General features: G+C 43.5%; 1 protein-coding gene and 1 non-coding gene across 12 annotated transcripts in view; one reads left to right on the top strand and one right to left on the bottom strand.

The window, feature by feature from the left end:
• Window positions 1–20,218, bottom strand: part of LOC124011410 (CLIP-associating protein 1-B-like) — a 43,231-nt gene extending 23,013 nt beyond the window's left edge. For 6 of the 11 annotated variants that reach the window (XM_046324760.1, XM_046324759.1, XM_046324754.1 and 3 more), the window contains exons 1-14: window positions 20,068–20,217; window positions 18,842–19,406; window positions 16,420–16,498; window positions 16,110–16,213; window positions 15,907–15,998; window positions 15,723–15,798; window positions 14,397–14,494; window positions 14,151–14,221; window positions 5,611–5,745; window positions 4,749–4,834; window positions 4,514–4,606; window positions 4,152–4,297; window positions 3,811–3,946; window positions 69–139 (exon numbers count right to left, since the gene is read on the bottom strand). In XM_046324760.1, the coding sequence (XP_046180716.1) occupies window positions 69–139; window positions 3,811–3,946; window positions 4,152–4,297; window positions 4,514–4,606; window positions 4,749–4,834; window positions 5,611–5,745; window positions 14,151–14,221; window positions 14,397–14,494; window positions 15,723–15,798; window positions 15,907–15,998; window positions 16,110–16,213; window positions 16,420–16,498; window positions 18,842–19,036 (1,382 nt within the window). In that variant the 5' untranslated portion in view covers window positions 19,037–19,406; window positions 20,068–20,217. Of the gene's footprint in view, window positions 1–68; window positions 140–3,810; window positions 3,947–4,151; window positions 4,298–4,513; window positions 4,607–4,748; window positions 4,835–5,610; window positions 5,746–14,150; window positions 14,222–14,396; window positions 14,495–15,722; window positions 15,799–15,906; window positions 15,999–16,109; window positions 16,214–16,419; window positions 16,499–18,841; window positions 19,407–20,067 lie in introns of all 11 variants that reach the window. The other 5 variants (XM_046324761.1, XM_046324751.1, XM_046324753.1 and 2 more) reach the window with 1 other exon arrangement.
• On the top strand, window positions 16,844–16,973 carry LOC124011722. Its single transcript, XR_006834620.1, has one exon. It is a non-coding gene; the product is annotated as a U4atac minor spliceosomal RNA (small nuclear RNA).
• Window positions 20,219–21,064: the final 846 nt, after the last annotated feature.

Consider the following 21,064-nt stretch of genomic DNA (forward strand, 5'->3'; position numbering starts at 1 on the left):
GAAAACAAACAGGCGCTCATGCTAGAGTGTGATTAGGGAGAAGACTTTGAGGCAATTTGTTTGTTTACCTTCTCACGGCCACAGATTTGGACTGGCAGCTGCCAGTCACGATAGGAATGAGACGAGGGTAGTGTGTATGCTGGAAGACAGAGAGAAGACGGAAATATAGTCATCCTCGTGTCACTGGTCCAGTTTTATACCCGTTGAGTTACTAGCTGCTCTAGTACAGATTGAGTGAGCAACACACGAGGCATCTTTGGAGAACAATCGCAAGCAACGACCAACAATGAACGCCCACATCGGAATGCAGCGGAATGTCGTTTGCAGCCCTCGGGTAGGACAAATGTGAGTTAGTGTTCTAAACAAAGAAAGGCTAGAAACTCGGCCATTTTGTCTGACTGACGCTGAACTCAACTGAACCACCCAGCTCAATTCAAACTCAACTCAATTCAACTGTTGGGACTAATAAACAACAAGATAAGAAATGTAAAATAAACTGTGTCTGTAGAATGTACACACATATTTGGCAAATAGAAATCAAACTGGATGGACATCAGAAATAGATGGGAGAGGTTGAGGGTAGAGGAAGGACATCAGAAATAGATGGGAGAGGTGGAGGTTAGAGGATGGACATCAGAAATAGATGGGAGAGGTTGAGGGTAGAGGAAGGACATCAGAAATAGATGGGAGAGGTGGAGGTTAGAGGATGGACATCAGAAATAGATGGGAGAGGTTGAGGGTAGAGGAAGGACATCAGAAATAGATGGGAGAGGTTGAGGGTAGAGGAAGGACATCAGAAATAGATGGGAGAGGTGGAGGTTAGAGGATGGACATCAGAAATAGATGGGAGAGGTGGAGGTTAGAGGATGGACATCAGAAATAGATGGGAGAGGTGGAGGTTAGAGGAAGGACATCAGAAATAGATGGGAGAGGTGGAGGTTAGAGGATGGACATCAGAAATAGATGGGAGAGGTGGAGGTTAGAGGAAGGACATCAGAAATAGATGGGAGAGGTTGAGGGTAGAGGAAGGACATCAGAAATAGATGGGAGAGGTTGAAATAGATGGGAAGAGGTTGAGTGGTAGAGGAAGGACATCAGAAATAGATGGGAGAGGTTGAGGGTAGAGGAAGGACATCAGAAATAGATGGGAGAGGTGGAGGTTAGAGGAAGGACATCAGAAATAGATGGGAGAGGTGGAGGTTAGAGGAAGGACATCAGAAATAGATGGGAGAGGTGGAGGTTAGAGGAAGGACATCAGAAATAGATGGGAGAGGTGGAGGGTAGAGGAAGGACATCAGAAATAGATGGGAGAGGTGGAGGTTAGAGGAAGGACATCAGAAATAGATGGGAGAGGTGGAGGTTAGAGGAAGGACATCAGAAATAGATGGGAGAGGTGGAAGGTAGAGGAAGGACATCAGAAATAGATGGGAGAGGTGGAGGTTAGAGGAAGGACATCAGAAATAGATGGGAGAGGTGGAGGTTAGAGGAAGGACATCAGAAATAGATGGGAGAGGTGGAGGGTAGAGGATGGACATCAGAAATAGATGGGAGAGGTGGAGGTTAGAGGAAGGACATCAGAAATAGATGGGAGAGGTTGAGGGTAGAGGAAGGACATCAGAAATAGATGGGAGAGGTTGAGGGTAGAGGAAGGACATCAGAAATAGATGGGAGAGGTGGAGGGTAGAGGAAGGACATCAGAAATAGATGGGAGAGGTGGAGGTTAGAGGAAGGACATCAGAAATAGATGGGAGAGGTGGAGGTTAGAGGAAGGACATCAGAAATAGATGGGAGAGGTGGAGGTTAGAGGAAGGACATCAGAAATAGATGGTAGAGGAAGGACATCAGAAATAGATGGGAGAGGTGGAGGTTAGAGGAAGGACATCAGAAATAGATGGGAGAGGTGGAGGTTAGAGGAAGGACATCAGAAATAGATGGGAGAGGTGGAGGGTAGAGGAAGGACATCAGAAATAGATGGGAGAGGTGGAGGGTAGAGGAAGGACATCAGAAATAGATGGGAGAGGTGGAGGTTAGAGGAAGGACATCAGAAATAGATGGGAGAGGTGGAGGGTAGAGGAAGGACATCAGAAATAGATGGGAGAGGTGGAGGTTAGAGGAAGGACATCAGAAATAGATGGGAGAGGTGGAGGTTAGAGGAAGGACATCAGAAATAGATGGGAGAGGTGGAGGGTAGAGGAAGGACATCAGAAATAAATGGGAGAGGTGGAGGTTAGAGGAAGGACATCAGAAATAGATGGGAGAGGTGGAGGTTAGAGGATGAACATCAGAAATAGATGGGAGAGGTGGAGGTTAGAGGAAGGACATCAGAAATAGATGGGAGAGGTGGAGTTTAGAGGAAGGACATCAGAAATATATGGGAGAGGTGGATGTTAGAGGAAGGACATCAGAAATAGATGGGAGAGGTGGAGGTTAGAGGAAGGACATCAGAAATAGATGGGAGAGGTTGAGGGTAGAGGAAGGACATCAGAAATAGATGGGAGAGGTTGAGGGTAGAGGAAGGACATCAGAAATAGATGGGAGAGGTTGAGGGTAGAGGAAGGACATCAGAAATATATGGGGGAGGTGGAGGTTAGAGGAAGGACATCAGAAATAGATGGGAGAGGTTGAGGTTAGAGGAAGGACATCAGAAATAGATGGGAGAGGTGGGTAGAGGAAGGACATCAGAAATAGATGGGAGAGGTGGAGGGTAGAGGAAGGACATCAGAAATAGATGGGAGAGGTGGAGGGTAGAGGAAGGACATCAGAAATAGATGGGAGAGGTTGAGGGTAGAGGAAGGACATCAGAAATAGATGGGAGAGGTGGAGGTTAGAGGAAGGACATCAGAAATAGATGGGAGAGGTGGAGGTTAGAGGAAGGACATCAGAAATAGATGGGAGAGGTGGAGGTTAGAGGAAGGACATCAGAAATAGATGGTAGAGGAAGGACATCAGAAATAGATGGGAGAGGTTGAGGTTAGAGGAAGGACATCATAAATAGATGGGAGAGGTGGAGGTTAGAGGAAGGACATCAGAAATAGATGGGAGAGGTGGAGGGTAGAGGAAGGACATCAGAAATAGATGGGAGAGGTGGAGGTTAGAGGAAGGACATCAGAAATAGATGGGAGAGGTGGAGGTTAGAGGAAGGACATCAGAAATAGATGGGAGAGGTGGAGGGTAGAGGAAGGACATCAGAAATAGATGGGAGAGTTGGAGGGTAGAGGAAGGACATCAGAAATAGATGGGAGAGGTGGAGGGTAGAGGAAGGACATCAGAAATAGATGGGAGAGGTGGAGGTTAGAGGAAGGACATCAGAAATAGATGGGAGAGGTGGAGGTTAGAGGAAGGACATCAGAAATAGATGGGAGAGGTGAAGGGTAGAGGAAGGACATCAGAAATAGATGGGAGAGGTGGAGGTTAGAGGAAGGACATCAGAAATAGATGGGAGAGGTGGAGGTTAGAGGAAGATTTGTATGTATGTATGTATGTATGTATGTATGTATGTATGTATGTATGTATGTATGTATGTATGTATGTATGTATGTATGTATGTATGTATGTATGTATGTATGTATGTATGTATGTATGTATGTATGTATGTATGTATGTATGTATGTATGTATGTATGTATAGATATATATATTTAAACACACACACACACATACACACTTATCCAAATTGGAAATGATGCACACAATTACATTGATGGAAGCTACAATCTATCTGCACTATTAAGGCTGATCTACCACCTAAAATAAAGATATATATCATTCTAATTATACTCTACTTATTTCAAATGTAAATAACTTCACTCACTCTGATGATGAGTCGTATGACAGCGATTCCGGATGTGGCCATGACCTTGGCCGAGTTAGAGACCAGGGTTAGGAGAGTGGGCATGATGGACTCAGCACAATGATCAAACCTGTTCCCCAGGATGTAGGACAGGTGGCTGCGGGATAGAGGGACCGTATGGACACGGAGACAAGTTATAATGAATGCTATCTTATTTTCTACTGATGGGGCTGTACAATAAAGTGTGTGTGTTATTAGTTTGTATGACGTAATAACAGTATGGCTTCGGTAACGTTAAATAAAGCTTTGTTTGATTTGAATTGAAACCGTGAGTAAGAGGATAGGACCGGAGGGCTCCTTACCCCAGAGTGATACAGGCCTCTCTGACCACCTGAGAGCGCAGGTCTTTAGAGGACATCTTGAAGGCTGCCTCCGTGAGACGCAGCTGCTGGGAGAAACCGTCAAACTCCACCGCCCCCGCCAGGAGCAGAGAACGCATCTTCTTCAACTGGAGAAGAAGGAGACGCAGCAAGCTGTCAATCGGCGTCACACTTCCAATCAAATGATAGACGTGGCTGCTTCATAGAAACAGCCACTTAATGGTCAGTGGCTACAATCCAAAATCTGCACTCAAGAATGCATGGCCAATACATGGCGTCAAATGGTACGCTAGTGTGGATCAATCATCTGGAGGTGAGGGCCGATTGGTTGGTCGTCTCCTTACCGCAGTGACTCTGTGCTCCCAGTCTCGTTTGTCGTCAGCCAGCACCTCTCTGATCTTGGTCATGGCGTCCTCCATTTCCCTGTTAGAGAAAAGCTGAGAGGAGGAGAGAAGAAGAACCACTGAAGAGGAAGCTAATGGGTTTAATATATGGCTTGTCACATAGGGCCTGTTTCACGTGCCCAAGCGAGAATAGCGCGGAACGAGTTTTGATTTTGTTATGAGAGCGAACACGTACTTGCATAGCGGGCACTTCCTCGAAGGCACGGATGAAGTCCTCCTCATCCACAGCCCCTGCAGCAGCCGCACTAGGACCATCTCTCCCTGATATAAGCAGAGGAGCACCAGGTCGAATTGTTAACTTTACCAGAAAGCTATTCTAGTGGGCTACTATTCACACACACATGAATCTATTTTTCACACAAATATGAATCTTGGATTGGCTGCAGCCTTATGGGATTCACGCAGGGCATATCACGCTCAATTCTCAATATCCCATGTTTCTGTCAATCTGTATTCTGTTTCTCTCTGTGTTCTGGTTCCATTACATCATCACATAATCCTCACCATCTGCACTGTCCCAAGGGTACAGATAGACACTAGACAGCTCCACAGTGAATTATCTTCCACACAAATCCTGGACAGAGGTCATTATATTCAGGGCTCTGCGCTGACCTTTTTTTTTTACAAGGAGCACGCATAAGTTGACAAATGTAGGCCCACACAAAGAAATTTAGGAGCACAATGAAAAGTACTTGAGATATTCATTTTTCTAGGTGCACTGGTGCTCCTAAATTATAATTCAATGTGCATATGTGAGTAAAATGCTCGCACTGCTGAGCCCTGTTATTACCCATTGCCAAATAAAGGCTTATCTAGATAATCCGGTCATCATAATGTCTAAAAAGCATAAGAATGCACACGCACAGACACAGACAGACGCACACAGAAACACACAGGGATTCTTGAGGAAGCAAATGAACGGAATACTGTGGTAGGAGAAAGAGCAAATCACAATTTGACAATGTTAAAAATACACATGGCTCGCCGTTCCATCACCAACACACTCTCTGCTGGTGCGAACAGGAAGGGCGTCTCACCTGTTGATTTGGTGCTGGAAGCAGAGCTGGGCCTACGGAACGACCCCATGCTCACTGTCTTCTTCCCTGACGACGGGCCCTTAGAAGAGGAGGACCGCCCCCCGTCCACTGAATCATCATCTTCAAAGTTCTTATCTGGGAGGGAAGGCAAAACAGAGAATTCAAGTTATTTCCACTCTGGCACAATTTGAATGCTGACTGTACTGAACAAACAAAGAATGTTTTATATCAGTGCCGTGTGCTCAATCCCACCCCCTCCTACAACAATAACACATTTCAGCAGCAGCCTGCATGACCTTTTGGCATGACCTTTACACAAACACACACACATTGGGGGGAGGGGTCATCGGAGTACATTCTGTTGTCAAATGTCTAGGTCTGATTCCGGTAACCGGTGGTTGCGCCCTCATGCTGTGGAGGTGAAGTGAAATGACCCCCCACCCCCACTCCAAAACATTGGTGAACTGTCAGTCCCGGTCAGTCGGCCCGGAGGGAGCAGAGTCATCTGCCGGGCCAGCAATCGATGAAACACAACCCCATGCATTATTCAGAGGTCCACACAACGCAGGGGCAGCACACCAACGCATCCCATCAGTTGTGTGTCGTCTACCTCACATTGTTCCTCTCCCCATTGCAACGAGGTGAACGTCTAATAAACCAGCCTGGTATAAAACCCAGCTCTGAGCATACCGCTGTCATCAATACCAGTTGTGATGAGGGTAGCTCATAAAATACAGACATTGTTACTGATAGCCTTCAGAATGTCTGAGCCATCAGACTTCATAGCGTGTACTCTGTACCCAGCTGTCCTCTCCTGTCTGTCACTGTTCAACTGTCTGTCCCCAATCTCTCAATCTTCATCTTAGTGACAGGTGACTCCCTCAACACTGTTGACTTGACCCACATTCCTCCACGGCGCTCATTAATATTAATACAACGGGTCTCTCCTCTACCTCCACCCCCCACCACGTGTCAAGAAGAAAGAGAAGCAGAGCTTACAGGCACAGATCCTCCTGCAGACGAGTTTCCTCAGCATGTCGCCAGACAGTCCAGTCCAGACCCCCTCCACATAGTCTCCGGTCTCCACAGGTCTCCCAGCTAGCTCCCTCGCTGCAGGCAGCTAGCAAATGACAGCTACACTCTCCCCTCTCTGGTGCGTGAGCACCCGTGGCTCAGGCTTTGCTGCCCTCCTGCTGCACAGTTCACACTCTCTCCCACTAACACACAAGCGCTTGCTGTGCTGTGATTCTAGGTGCCACCCCCCTACTGAGCACAGTGAGCTGGCCCGTAGAGCAGACAGAGAAAGCAGATGGGTAGCTCCACCTCCCACAGGGGGGGAGGCAAGGACACACCCTCTCTATCACCATGATATGACACCCAGCCTGGGAGTGGGAGGAGCCAGACAGAAACTGATGAGCCATGAATTCAATCTTAACAGGTCAGTGAGCCTAGCGCCATCACCGGAGAGTGAGAGACATGAGGGAATATCACACTCCATCTACAGGCTGTTATTCTCTGTCCTTCAAGATCATTTTCCTTAACCGATTTTGTCAACACAGACAGCAGAGCAAAATGGAGGGAAATTCACGGCTGAAGGATGGGCTGAATGCAAATGCTAGAGTATAGTTTAGGTTCAGGATTAGCATTGTTTGCATTGTAAATAAAGACTGTGTTTTTTTGCTGGATTAAAAAAACGGGCCTTAGTTGGTAGGTGTGGCCATGGGAGTGGCCAATGGTTCGGTCACAGTCCAAACAACTTCAGAAGCTGTTTTAAAGCAAATTTCCAGATTTTTTTTTGCTATCTGAGTGACTCAAACATTATAACAAAATCAATGGGGGCCCCATGCCATGACAAAAATACTCCTGAATGTATCTTTTGGGGAATTTTTGATTTTCCTTGACTGTCTAGCGTTAATTTTGGTGATTGTTCGTTTTTATTCCTTTAATTTTACATTGAAAACGTTTTTCCAATGCGAAAAAACACTTAGGAGCCCCGCCTAATACTTTTTTATGCAGAAAAACCCTGGACTCTGTGTGAGCAAGGGCAATACAACTTGTCTGAATGCAAAACACCCTGTCTCGTTAAAGCTACGAAGAACATAGGTTATGTGTCTAAAATAGTTGTCTATGGTTCCAGGTCAATATGCATGAGTGCATCCTAAAAGAATACAACAAAATCAGCAATGAATCATAAGCACATGAGACCTGCTGTATAACGCAGTAATGTCACAAAAACCAGACATTCCCTAATTCATCCCCTAGATGGCAGTGCCCCACCTGATAAACACACCAGTTGTTGTCTGACAAGAGAGCAACAACAGCTTCAACCTGAAAGTGATACTGTGGAATTCAACCTATAGTACCTCTGAGGAAAAGGCTCCATTAACCTCCACGGTACCTGAGGACACCTACTATCAACACACTAGCTCTTCCTCTTCACCATCTGATACCTTGAACACAAACCAGCCATTCTCTCACAGAGAGACTTTCTCACCGGGGAACGAGCTACTCGAGCACCGGACAACACAGGAGCAGCACAATTCAGCAGCCCCATTCGTTTCAAGCATGAATGCCATTTCTGCAAGAAAATCCATACATTTCAGGAGTCATTTCTCACAATCAACGAGACAAATAGGAGTGAAACGAAGACAGCATCAAAACAATTCATCCGGTGTGGCCTGAATGAATGAATGTTGAAGAGGCCTACATGTCCAATCCCATGTATACGGGCACTCTCTTCACTCTGGTTAGATCTCCATTATCATGAAAGAAAAGCAATATGTAAATTCACATTTTCATTATTTATTTTTTATAAAGTTAGAGTGGAAGAGGTGAACAATTTTTTTAAACCTTTATTTAACCAGGCAAGTCAGTTAAGAATACATTCTTATTTTCAATGACGGCCTGGGAACAGTGGGTTAACTGCCTGTTCAGGGGCAGAACGACAGATTTGTACCTTGTCAGCTCGGGGGTTTGAACTCGCAACCTTCCGGTTACTAGTCCAACACTAACCACTAGGCTACGCGGCTACGCTGCTGGCCATTAATAATGAGAAACCACTTGGTATTGACATTTTAGATGGAAAGCTACTGAGGATGGTAGTGGGAATATGTTGCAGCTCCTATTTATCATATCTTCAATCTGAGCTTGAATATTTTTTTTTTCCCTCAGACCCGGTGGGAAGCTAAAGTCATTATTATTCCCAAGAATGGTAAACCACCCCTTCCTGGTTCTAACAGCAGACCAATTTCATTATTGACCATAATCTGTTAGCAGTTTAAAAGTATGTGTTATGGCTTTACACCCTCAGCTTTTGATCAAGGATATGGAAATCTAATAGAACACAGAGTTTTTTTTGAATGGAAGCCTCTCTAATCTAATACATGTAAACTGTGGAATTCCGCAAGGGAGCTGTCTTGGCCCGTTACTGTTTTCTATTTTTACTAATGATTTACCACTAGCCTTAAACAAGCTAGCGAAATCACTGCAACTCTAAACAAAGGAGTTGAAGTTAGTTTCAGAATTGGTGGCCAACAATAAACTAGTTCTGAATATATCTAAGAGCATAGTATTTCAGTACAAATCATTCCTTAAGCTCTAGATCAGGAGAGCCACTTGAAAAATATGAAATGTCACGAGCTACAAAAATGTTTCTGGCTTTCAAATAGAAACATTCTTCTCTTTTCCTCTCCCCTGCAACTCTTCCCTGTTCCTTACTCTACAAGAGAAAGTAGCGGACTGTTTTCTGACAATATACCTGGTAAAATAATGGTTAATAAACCACTCTTAAGGGGGGCTCTATAAAATGGGATTTTTTTTATTTGTGTTCTTCCTGGTTTTAGATTATTATTATTTTTCACTCTCAAAAATACAAGTGTTCATAGAGAAAAATGGAATTGGATGTTCTGAGTCAATGTCATTGGTTAAATCACATCAGAAGGCAATTTTTTTTTAGGTCTGGAAGAAAACAAAACAAATATTTTCCCTTTAATTACACATCTAGCGAGTGACATGCGCCGGTCTAGTGATGGTTCTGCACTGCTGCTTTTCAGTTCATGTTAAAAATAACAAATAATAGAAAATAACAAATAATACATACAAATGATATACTTCCTCATGATATACTTCTGCCAGGTAAGCCTACTTTGCATATAACATTTAATTGAGATAGTGTTGGGGAAAGCATTTCTGTCAACCCACAAGACGGTCATCACACCAACTGGCTACACATGGAGTGATAGACAAATGCACCACACAGACAGATGGGCAATATTGCTGGACCTTAATTGGTCGATATTGTGTTAAGTTTTCATTTTTAAGCCAATAGTGGCTAACCAGGGGTGGGATAAATGTCAATGTTGCGTTGATTAGATAGTAGCTGGGAGCTTGCGCTGTCTGATACTTGCGTGATTTGTTAAATGACAGGTTGCAGTGAAACACATGAAAATTGCATGTACTTTCAGAATTGTTTGGCAAGCTACTCATAGGTGGCCTGGAGATCATCCTGTCAGAGACCCCTTCTGTAGACCTAAGCTGGATCTGGTTATGAAACATGTGGCTATAGGACAAGTTGGGAAAACTAAACTTCTCGGTGTCACCTTAGACTGTAAACTGTCAGGACTAGGTTACCACACAGCTGATCAAACAAGTCCTACAGGCTCGATTTTAATGGCATCTTGACTCCTGCCCGGTAATATGGTCAGGCAGCACGTCTCGTCTCGCAATGTTCCAAGAGTGCTAATGTCAACAGCATGTTGACCTTCCCTGGCTCAAAGTAGAGAAGAAAATTGTCTGCATCACTTAACGTTTTTGAAACTCCTAACTGTCTATTCAATCAACTAACACAGACATTCATACTCCACAAGGCAAGCGACTAAAAGTATCTTCTTAGTCCCTGAAGCCCAAAACGAATTCAAGGCAATGCACCCTAATATATAGGAGCCATGATACTGTAGCGTGGAACTCCCTGCCATCTCAGATCACTGAAGCAAGCAGAAAAAGTCGCTTTCTTAAAACAAATAAAACAGCAGTCCACAGTGCCTCGGACCTAAGTAGCTGTAGCATCTCCCTCGCAAGCACATTTGGTGTTTGGATTTCCAGTTAAAGATAGGATGTGCCTTTGGTTTCAAGACAAGAGTGCATGCTCAGAGAAAGCATTTGTAAGCAAAGGCCTCGGTAGAGTAGGAATGTACTGCTCCAAATGATATGATAGGCTGGTCAGCTTATTGCTGTTAGTCAGCAGAGCAAAGTTTCATGAAAGTGTATTATTATTTTGTGTGTGGCTGGTGGATGCTACTGGGTGTGAGTGTGGTGTGGTAATGAAAATGGACATGCAAAACAAGTTTACGAGAACAGGAGGAAACTCCGTAAAAAGAACCGGAGGAAACTCCAAAAAAAATCAGGGGACTTTGTTCATTTGACTAATAAGTCCAAAAGGCCACGCACTAAACCTTAGCTAAGCCTTTACGGGTGGTGGACTAACACGGTAGACTAACACGGTAGACTAACACGGTAGACTAACAGGGCAAATGTTTGGTTTGGTTCATTTCTATGCACAAGACAAGGCGAATGACGTAGATGAAGCCCTTCTGACAGTAATGACAACTCTGGCTGGCTGGAGAAAACTCCAACATGGTTACTGAGGTGAAGGATTAAATTGAAGCCTTGAACGGGGGAGGAAACGCCATCTGTAGCTCATTTAAGAGCTGAACGGCACAGTTGCTGGGGTGAAAAACTGTGGTCGAAGCCTTGGCTGGAGGAATTGTAGCATCTCCATTGCCGTTTTCGGTGCAATTGCATTCAGCAGAATCTATGAATCACGTTATCATTATGAATAGTATTGACTTCAAAACGGGTTCCTAATGTTGTGAGATTCTCGCCAGTGTTTGCAGAACAACTGGTTCTGAGAGATTAGGATCAGGACCTGCAATTGTAACAGTAAAAAACTGTAACAAAATGAATGAATGCAGCGTAGCTGTTATTATTGCATGGTTTGCTAAGGCATAAGAACATGAAAGTGTGTGTATACTTATTTTAAATGTATGTACTTCATGTCTATTAATGCTATGTATTGTAATGTTGTTATGTATTTGAATTTATTTAGTTCTGTACCTGCCTATTAATGTTATGTAATATGTTGCTTAATGTAGTTCTGTAGTTCAGTGGAATTGTCTGTTAATGTTATGTAATAGGTCAGGTTTTACGTTTTGTATGGTCCCCAGGAAGAGTAGCTGCAGGTTTGCCTGTAGCTAATTGGGGAGCCTAATAAAATACAAAAAATACTAAATATTATGAAAGCACTAGCTAGCTGTAACTCTACCCTACCGACAATAGGCACCTCTGCCAGTCATTCAGTGCCCCCAATTTATAATTTGTGGTTCACAAGTATTCACAGAGCACTTGACTGGCTACTGGCAACAAGGAAGTGATGAGGAAGTAGACAGAAGTAACATTCAGTCCTCCTCTCTTTCTTCTGACCAAGACACGTGTCCAAGTTCTCCAAAGGGGAGGAATATGAGCTAAACGAACCAGGCCTAATTTGCCTTGTATCTAACATCATCTTCGTATAATGTTTCAACAATGTCAAACACAGTAACATAAATAGCCCAAACTATTTCCTTTATAAAGAAATGAAAGAAAGAGAAACATCCTGTATGAAATCTCCTGCGGTTCTCACCAACATCGCTTCCTTTCATTTACCTACGGAGGCCACCGGTAAACACCATACGCATAGTCATAACATAGGCTAATAATCCCAAGGCAAACACGACTATAGCACATCTGCCCACGCAGTAGCTATACTTTGTAGAGTGAAAAGAGATCCATACCTTCTCCTGTGGTCATAGCAGGGCTGTTGATTCCACACACTAAACAGAGCTAAGTAACAGTGAGCAATAAGGACAAACAATGCCGTCTGTCTCTGCTCTGTTGTGTCTACCTACTGTACTCCGGGCTACTCCTTCCCCTCCCCTCTAGCTAGGTCTTGTGACCGCACGGACGACAAAATGACACCACTCTCTTCTCCGAAATAAGAGCCTGCGGCAGAGTCCCTTGTGTTGCTGCCTCTTCCTAGCCTCTCTACCTTTCCCCTTCACCAGCCCAGATTCAAATCCAGTATTAATTAGTGCACGCCATAAAAAAAATACATGAAAATGAGTGTTTCTCATTGGACAAATTCAGATGTAATACCTCCCCGTTTCAATCGGGTTGCTACCAAATGAGTAGGACACAGGATTCCAGGGCAGAGAGAGAGGTTCTTTCCACTTGCCTGGACAGTTGACATTCATGAGCTGTCTGCTGCACAGGAGAGGCATCCCTTTGAAGTATCTGGTGTGGTAAAGAGGCAAGGCCAAGGCATTGCCTTTATGCCTGGTTAACCTTCGAGCCGCACAGGGGGAGAAAAAACTGTGTCGACAGCAAAGGGTTTTCCCCTTTCTTTGCCCCACTAGGTGACTAGAAAACGCCAATGAGAGGTCGGTCGATGACGTCAATGAGGCACTACCATAAAAGAACCAGCATGACACCTTGCTTTGGCCAATTTGCTCAGGTTTGATATGAAGTCGTTCAGCCTGCTCAATGAAAGCAGAGATTACAGCAGCTCGAATCTAATCTCTACAGGGTGAACTCTTGTGATGAAAGTGAAGCCTCGTGACCACAGCAATTAGTAGAACCTTTATGTCCCAGACTTAACAGGCCTGTGGAGACGAACATGATACGGCCGAAGCAACAAAGGAACACAGCTCCGATATCAGCCGGTCCTGCCACAATACTGCTGCTTCAGGGCAAGGCCCTACCCTGTGCGCAGAATAAGAACATGTCCAATAGAGAGCAGCTGAAAGGAGAATCTGACCCCTGCCTGCAGCCCTGCATTTCTGCAGAGAGACTGCTCAGTGCATACTAACTGTTCTCTTCTGAAAGAGCCTAGACACGGAACTGGTTTCCCCGATGTTGGTTTTCTGTCCAGCTCTGAGTGATCTGAGCCCAGGTTCTGTATCCACAAAGCGTCTGAGAGTAGGAGTGCTGATCTAGGATCAGGTCCCCACCTGTACATACGTCTCATCTTAATTTGACCAGTTTCTCACAGCAGGAAAATAATCCTGCAGCAACAGGAAATGTGAATTATTATGTGCATCATCATTAATAGACACGTTCGTAGGGGTTGATGACCAACTTTAGAAGCCTTTTTAAACCTCAAATACACTACAAGTGGCATTTCATGCTGGGCAGGAAAATTCTCTGCAACAGCAGTGATCAAATGAAGATAGCAGCCGTGTATAATTTGATGCATTGTGATCTAAAAGCCAAATAACTGATCCTAGATCAGCAATCATACTCTGAGATGCTTTATTGATATAGGCCCAGATTGGATAGGAGATCCCCATCAACTCCCTAAGCATAGTCATAATCCCAGTGCACTGCTTGCACTACACCAGAACATTTCAATATAATAACAAAGCTCAATGGAAAGGGAGGAATGTTTCCATGAGTTGTTGGATAGAGGGAACGTACAACAGTGGGAGCAAAGGAAGTACTGTGCTTACCTGAGACAGGGGACAGGATCATGTTCCCCGATCTTTGAACTTCATCAAATTTACTGAAAATGACATTCAACCTGGAAAGACAAAAGAGAGTACATTGTTTTAAAGGCATCATCATACATTTATGAGGAGGCGCAAGCCTAAAAGCAGACAGTCAGGCTCCCTGGTGATAGCAGAGAACTGGGTCATGGGAATTGCACTTCCCACAGAAAGCCTTGGTATCGGAAACACAACAGAGGATGAAGGTACCGTGACTGTGGCAGTCCCTTTTTCCCCAGGTCCATCCGCACCCGCTCCCCGACGTGTCGGTAGATTTCAACAAGACAGTTCATGGCCCCGTCTCGCACCTGTGTGTCAGGAAATAAAACAGGGGAGATTTCACACGGCTTCACTCATCGGTCTGCCCACTAACCGCTCGACTCTGCGGACATAATCATTTGTCTGGAATGAGCATAAAATGAGATGTAAAAAATCCTCTCCTGTTGACTAATAGTCAATATAGTTATGCATATGAAACGGACAATGATAAAAGATGGCTGGCACTATATCAGTACAGGAAGAGAGGTCCATGGACACAGCTTCCTGTTCCCGACAGGAAGTGGGAAATGCTGTTGAAGTGCGTGATGACCGGAGACAGAGCAAAGCCTTTTGAAAAAGTCTACAAAACAGGCTAATTGCAAGGAATAAACAGACATGAGGTATCAGGAAAATACTGAAGTCTGATGAGTTCACATGGAATCTGTAACACTGTTGGTCAACCACCAGAGAGTTCTAAAACACCAATAATGCTGTTGTCTAAAATCCAGTTTAACACCACAATGTATACAAAACAAAAATATAAACTCAACATGTAAAGTGTTGGTCCCATGTTTCATGAGCTGAAATAAAATATCCCTGAATTTTTCCAAATGCACAAAAAGCATATTTCTCTCAAATTATGGCCACAAATTTGTTTACATCCCTGTTAATAAAAAGACACGATAAAAAGTGCACTTTTGTCACACAACACAATGCCACAGATGTCTCAAGTTTTTAGGGAGGCGTGCTGACTGCAGGAATGTCCACCAGAGCAATTACTAGATAATTAAAATGTTAATTTCTCTACCATAAGCCACCTCAAACATCATTTTAGAGAATTTGACAGTACGTCTAACTGGCCTCACAACCGCAGACCACGTGTAACCACGCCAGCCCAGGAACTCCATATCTGGCTTCTCCACCTGCGGAATCGTCTGAGACCTGCCACCAGGACAGCTGATGAAACCAAGGAGTATTTCTGTCAGTAATAAAGCCCTTTTGTGGGGATAAACTCATTCTGATTGGCTGGGCCTGGCTCCCAAGTGGGTGAGCCTACTGCCTCCCAGACCCACCCATGGGTGAGCCTACTGCCTCCCAGACCCACCCATGGCTGAACCCCTGCCTAGTCATGTGAAATCCATAGATTAGGGCCTAATTAATTTATTTCAATTGACTGATTTTCCTGATATGCACTGTAATCAGTAAAATCATTAAAATTGTTCCATTTATGTATTTTTGTTCAGTATAATTGAATAGTCTAAAATAATGTAACTATACCTGGCTTGTAGGGTCTCCTAAAAGATTACATATGTGGGGGACAATTTTGCTGAGGGTCAATCCTTGAGCTCCATATCTGTAAGGAAAAGAGCATTTCATATATTCTTTAAAGCACGCAAAGAATGTGTAAGACAAAACAGATGAAATAGTACATTTAAACCATTCCTGGCTATTATGAACTTACACATTTAACGTGGCGATAAGGCAAATGCAGACACTCTCCCGGGTCCTGTTGTTCTTGTGTTTGAATCCTCCTAACATTCGGTCCCATACATACTGCAAATGAATACAAATAAAAACATTTATTGTAGTCTGTTTTTTTCAATAATTAAACGTTTATTTTCTATACTAACACGTAGGTGAGTCTACAGTACGTGCTGACATTACCTGTGGGTTGGCAGCTTGATCCATGATCTTTTGTAGAAGAGCTTGGTCCTGATCTCTGACTTGGTCCTTTGAGTCGCCTAGTCGATCTATCAAACTCGGCAAAACTAATGGGAGGAAGAAGGCAAGGACAAAGATATGAATTTTGTGACAACAACTCAAGGTGACAAGGACACAAGCATTTCGCTACACTCGCATTAACATCTGCTAACCATGTGTATGTGACCAATAAAATTTGATTTGATTTTGACTGAAGAAAACGATGAATCATAAACATTTGTTGGAATGCATACAATTGCCAGGGATAGCTTACCAGTTCCAATCTGTGTCCTAAACCGTTCCTGTAGTCTTGTTACTAAAGCTGAGAGTATGTCCATTCCCAACAAAGCCACCTAAGAATGAAGATCAAAATAAAAAATGTAAATACTAACTAAATAACATAGGCTATTCAACAAAAGCATAAATGTTACGACATTTTGAGAAAGAATGCATAACATTAAAAAAATAAATCCTTTGAAATACAAGTGATGTTGCAAAGGATTGTGGGTAATGTGAAAAATCTTGCTTTTGTTCCCTTTATTAAATGTTTAAAAGCAAAGGAAGCCCTCAAACACAAATAATATATATTGTAACAACGTACTGATGCTGCTGTAGGACTACAGTAGAAAATAAAATATTAACCATGTCGGAAACCACTTTGAGATTTGATTAGGTCTTGGCTGGCACCAGGGAAGGTAACTTTCCTTGTCTTGGGGTGGTATGGGACACTCAATGAACGTGTAGTGAGAGTATCCCTGCTAACACCATAATCAACACCTTCGCATCACCTGAGCTTCTTGCTTGGGCTGTGGTGCAATTTTTGGAACCTCAGGGTTTATATTTGTAGAAAGAGAACCATTTCCTGCTGTCTTATGTCCTCTAGTGGATAAGTTCACATTGCACAAACAACACTATTGCTGGTTGTAACAACAAATTCATAATATAAAAAATGTGTTAATAGCTTGAATTGACATTTTAAAAAAAGTGCTGAAGTCTATTCAGAAGTGACAGGACACAAAAACACACCATTTCAGAACAGGTTGTCCGTCAACAGCTGTGTAGAGCTGTGAGCCTGCTGCAGTGCCCCCTCCCTCTGAAAGTCCTGCAGTGTTTGACTAGGCCTGCCTTCCTTTCCTTCTTCATCAACAGCTTTCAACCTACTCCCATCTGATGCTGAAACAAAAACACAGCACTTCCGGCGCTGATAGTAAAAACAAACTGGTCTTTACTAGTAGGGCAATGACAGAAGCAAGCAAAAATAAAAAAAATCAACTAAATCCTGATCATTCTTCACGTAGGGGGCCTATTAATTGATTCTTAGTCATTCATGTGGCATTCTCCTCCCCTCTACTTGTGGGGGCCAGCTCTGGTAGATAGACACCAGACAAACTGGGTCTCATCTGGGGTAGCCTAATGATAGTTTGTAAAAATAAGCTCACCACTATCGCCGTGGGAATCCATGTCCCCATTACTGTACTGTTCTCTCTGAGTAATCACTCTGATTGAAGCGGACACCGTTTCTAGAGCAGCACAGGGTGCAGCTTTCCGATTCGCTGCGAGAGAGGTAAGCTGTTTTCTATGCGTGTGAGTGCGCGTGTGTGTGTGGCAGCAGAGTTGTTGACATGGCTTCTCCCTTCATCACACACAGAGTTCAGAGGTCAGCTCCAGCCTGAAAGCACAGACAAATCAAAGCAAGCGAACCCCGTGCTCGAGCTCAGTCGATAGATTGCTCAACATCAGAGCATGAGAAAAACAAGGTGTAGTGTTGATAGTGTCCCGCTCCGCCACCTCAATGTTTACATGGAAGAAGCAGTTAGAGACTCTGACCCCTGACAGTCTGTCTGAGCATTTGTGGAGTTTGAATAGCTGGGCGGAATTGTCTGCTCTGCTGATAACATCAGGGTCCCATATTATACTATAGCCTTTCCGCAGTGCAGTGATGTTGTAGTTAGCTAGAGTTTGCAGGACAAATGTCCCCAGGGGAATACTGTCTCGAGTGGATACAGATCAAACACAAAGGATTCAGGCCAACAAACAGATAACCGTCCCCTTGGTGAAGAATGAATTCCTTACCGCTCAGCCTTCATCTTGTGTTTGTGCCTGTGCTGAGGCTGAAGACCTAACAGTGAAAGAATGGGTGGGTGATGTAATGTTTTGGTTTGCTGGACATGTAGGCTAGCTAGGCTTAGGATACATCTGATGAATCCCAATCACATCTTATCTAGGACTGACAAGGTGAGATCTACTTTGGTGGGATCTGGGGGTCAAGAAGACCTTCAAATTAGCTGAGTACTAGAATACACAGGGATCACAGACACCAAGTGGTTTAGAGTCCATCCACCTCATTCTGCACTGTTCTTTATGACAACCATCTATTAAAAGCCCCATTGTACCAAGCGGCCATCAACGGGTCATCAGGAGCTAACCCACTGGTCAGCTCATCACTGACATGAAGTAGGCCTATAAAGCAATTCACCTAATATTATGCACAGCAAGCCTTTGTGTGACGTTTGCAGACACTGGGCCTGTAGGTTATATTCTCCCCCCAGGTGAGTCTCACACACCATTGCTGAATTATGTCCCAGTGAGTGACAGATTCTTTCCTACACTTGTGTTACACCAGCCACTTTCACCTTATGGTTATAGCGGCAAGTTTTTAGCTGCCTGTGACAGTGCCATCCCATGGTATCCCATACCTTGAAATTGCTGGAGTTGACCCAGTTGGTAGCGACACCATCCACCATTCTGTCCAGCATGGTCTGGTCCTGCTCCAGGACCTGGGACTTGTCCTTGTCCAGGATGGAGTCTATGATGTCCTGGCCCACCTGTAGTCTCCTACCCAGGTCCTTCTGCATAACCTGCTCCATACAGTACTCCATATTCCACTCCATCGTGTCTCACCAATGGTATAACGCCCACAATATCACGAGACAAGGAAAAATGTATAGGCCTAGTCTGCTCACAGAGAAGATCTCAAGTGTAGTGTAGGCCTATATCCCAGATATATTACACACTTTCCTATATCCCAGAAAGTGTGTAATGTTTTTCCCCAAAATATGCTGTGGAGATGAAATCACGGGGAAGTCAAGAATGCAGAGATAACAGAGTGCAGTCAGGAACTGTCCAGGGGTTTTAGGTCACTCGTGTTCCAGATCAAACTACAAATATGATCAGTTGTGGACAAGAGGACTGAGGATGAAGAAGAGGATTGCTGAAATGATTGTACTTCATTCTTCAGTAATTCTTCACTTTCCTGTAGACCTAAAATAGAAAGGGGATACAGAACTATTATAACAAGTACTGCAAACAATAGACCTCATTGTAACACAAACTAAGCAACACAGTGTAATTACAGTCAGTGTAACAATGAGTAGCTAGTTAATAACAATAGTATTTAGGTGGACTACTGAACTGGGAATTACAACGAACGTTAAAGCAATAAAGCCTAATTTTTATTGGAAGCATCGATACAGAATTTACTTCGCTAACGTCAGTTACCGAGCTAGTTAGCTAGCTACTTCACATGTTGTGAAAGTTGCTAGCTAGTGTTATTGGTTTAGCCATGCTAGCTGCTGGCAAGCTTAGTAAATGAGAGCTAGCCAGGTCGCATTTGTGCTAAACAAAATTGACTAGCTAGCTAACTTGAAACATTACGAATGACTTGCTATACAGACACATAACTATCTAGGTAGTTAAAACAGTAGTGTTAAATAGTTAGCTAGCTAACATTTGATTAAATGCAGCTAAAGCTATAAATCAACGCTGAACCTCTAGCCAGCTAGCAAGCTTCCGTTGGCTAACTGTCTCTATCAGCTACCAGCAAACACTGAAATTATGCTAACAAATATCAGCGGTCAACTCATTAAGCAATTCCTGTCACTAATGTATCAAGGGGTTATTAACTATCTAGTTAGCCAATTACCAATCATCTGCATCCAGCCGCTCGTCTCAAATCAGATTTTTTCTGAAAAAAATCAAGAGCCAGGACACTGGACTTCCAACAGGAGTATTATAGCTAGTAGCAGACGATGAACCCGCACGTACTGTATGCGTGGAGCCAAGTACAGTACTCACAGCAAACGTTAAGAAGCTTGCTAGCTAGCTCGATCCAATGTGTGATGATATCATCTAGCTAGCAACAGTTTATTAAAAAAGGTTCTGCTAGCTACATTAGCTATTTGGTTACATTTTTTACAGTAATAATTTCCAATGAATGTCATACATTTGTAGCTTGTTTGCACGACAACAGTTTATTTTACCTTTATTTAACTAGGCAAGTCAGTTAAAAACAAATTGTTATTTACAATGACGGCTTAGAAACCTACAACCTTTCAACTGTCTGTCCAGAGGTAGAACGACAGATTTCTACTTTGTCTGCTCGGTGATTCGAACTTGGAACCTTTCGGTCACTAGTCCAACGCTCTAACCACTAGGCTACCCTGCCGCCCCAGGCCAAGGGTAGTGCCCTCTGCTGTCTATTACTGAAAGCTATCTCTCACTTTTAAATATTTCATTGCAAAACAGTAACACTGACAATTAAGAGTTTGTACAGTGTGTTGTATCTCAAATAGTTTCAGTTTTATTTATAATAAAACACTATGTGTAAATAACACTATTTGAATTTTAAAACAGCGCAGGTGTCAAAGCAGGCTGTTATGGGATGACCTGATCTTAGAACTTGGTCCTCTTTTAAAAAATTATGTGACCATAACCTGTTTGTCAGTAGAACCTAAATAATAAACTCAGAAACGTCCTCTCATTATCAACTGCGTTTATTTTCAACAAACTTAACATGGGGGGGGTCAAAATCAAAAGTAACAATCTGTAGCTGGTACTGCAGTGCATCTCCCCCTCATGGACTGCACCAGATTTGCCAGTTCTTGCTTTGAGATGTTATCCCACTCTTCCACCTGCAAGTT

The sequence above is a fragment of the Oncorhynchus gorbuscha genome, linkage group LG23, assembly GCF_021184085.1.
Source record: "Oncorhynchus gorbuscha isolate QuinsamMale2020 ecotype Even-year linkage group LG23, OgorEven_v1.0, whole genome shotgun sequence".
Taxonomy (NCBI): Eukaryota; Metazoa; Chordata; class Actinopteri; order Salmoniformes; family Salmonidae; genus Oncorhynchus; species Oncorhynchus gorbuscha.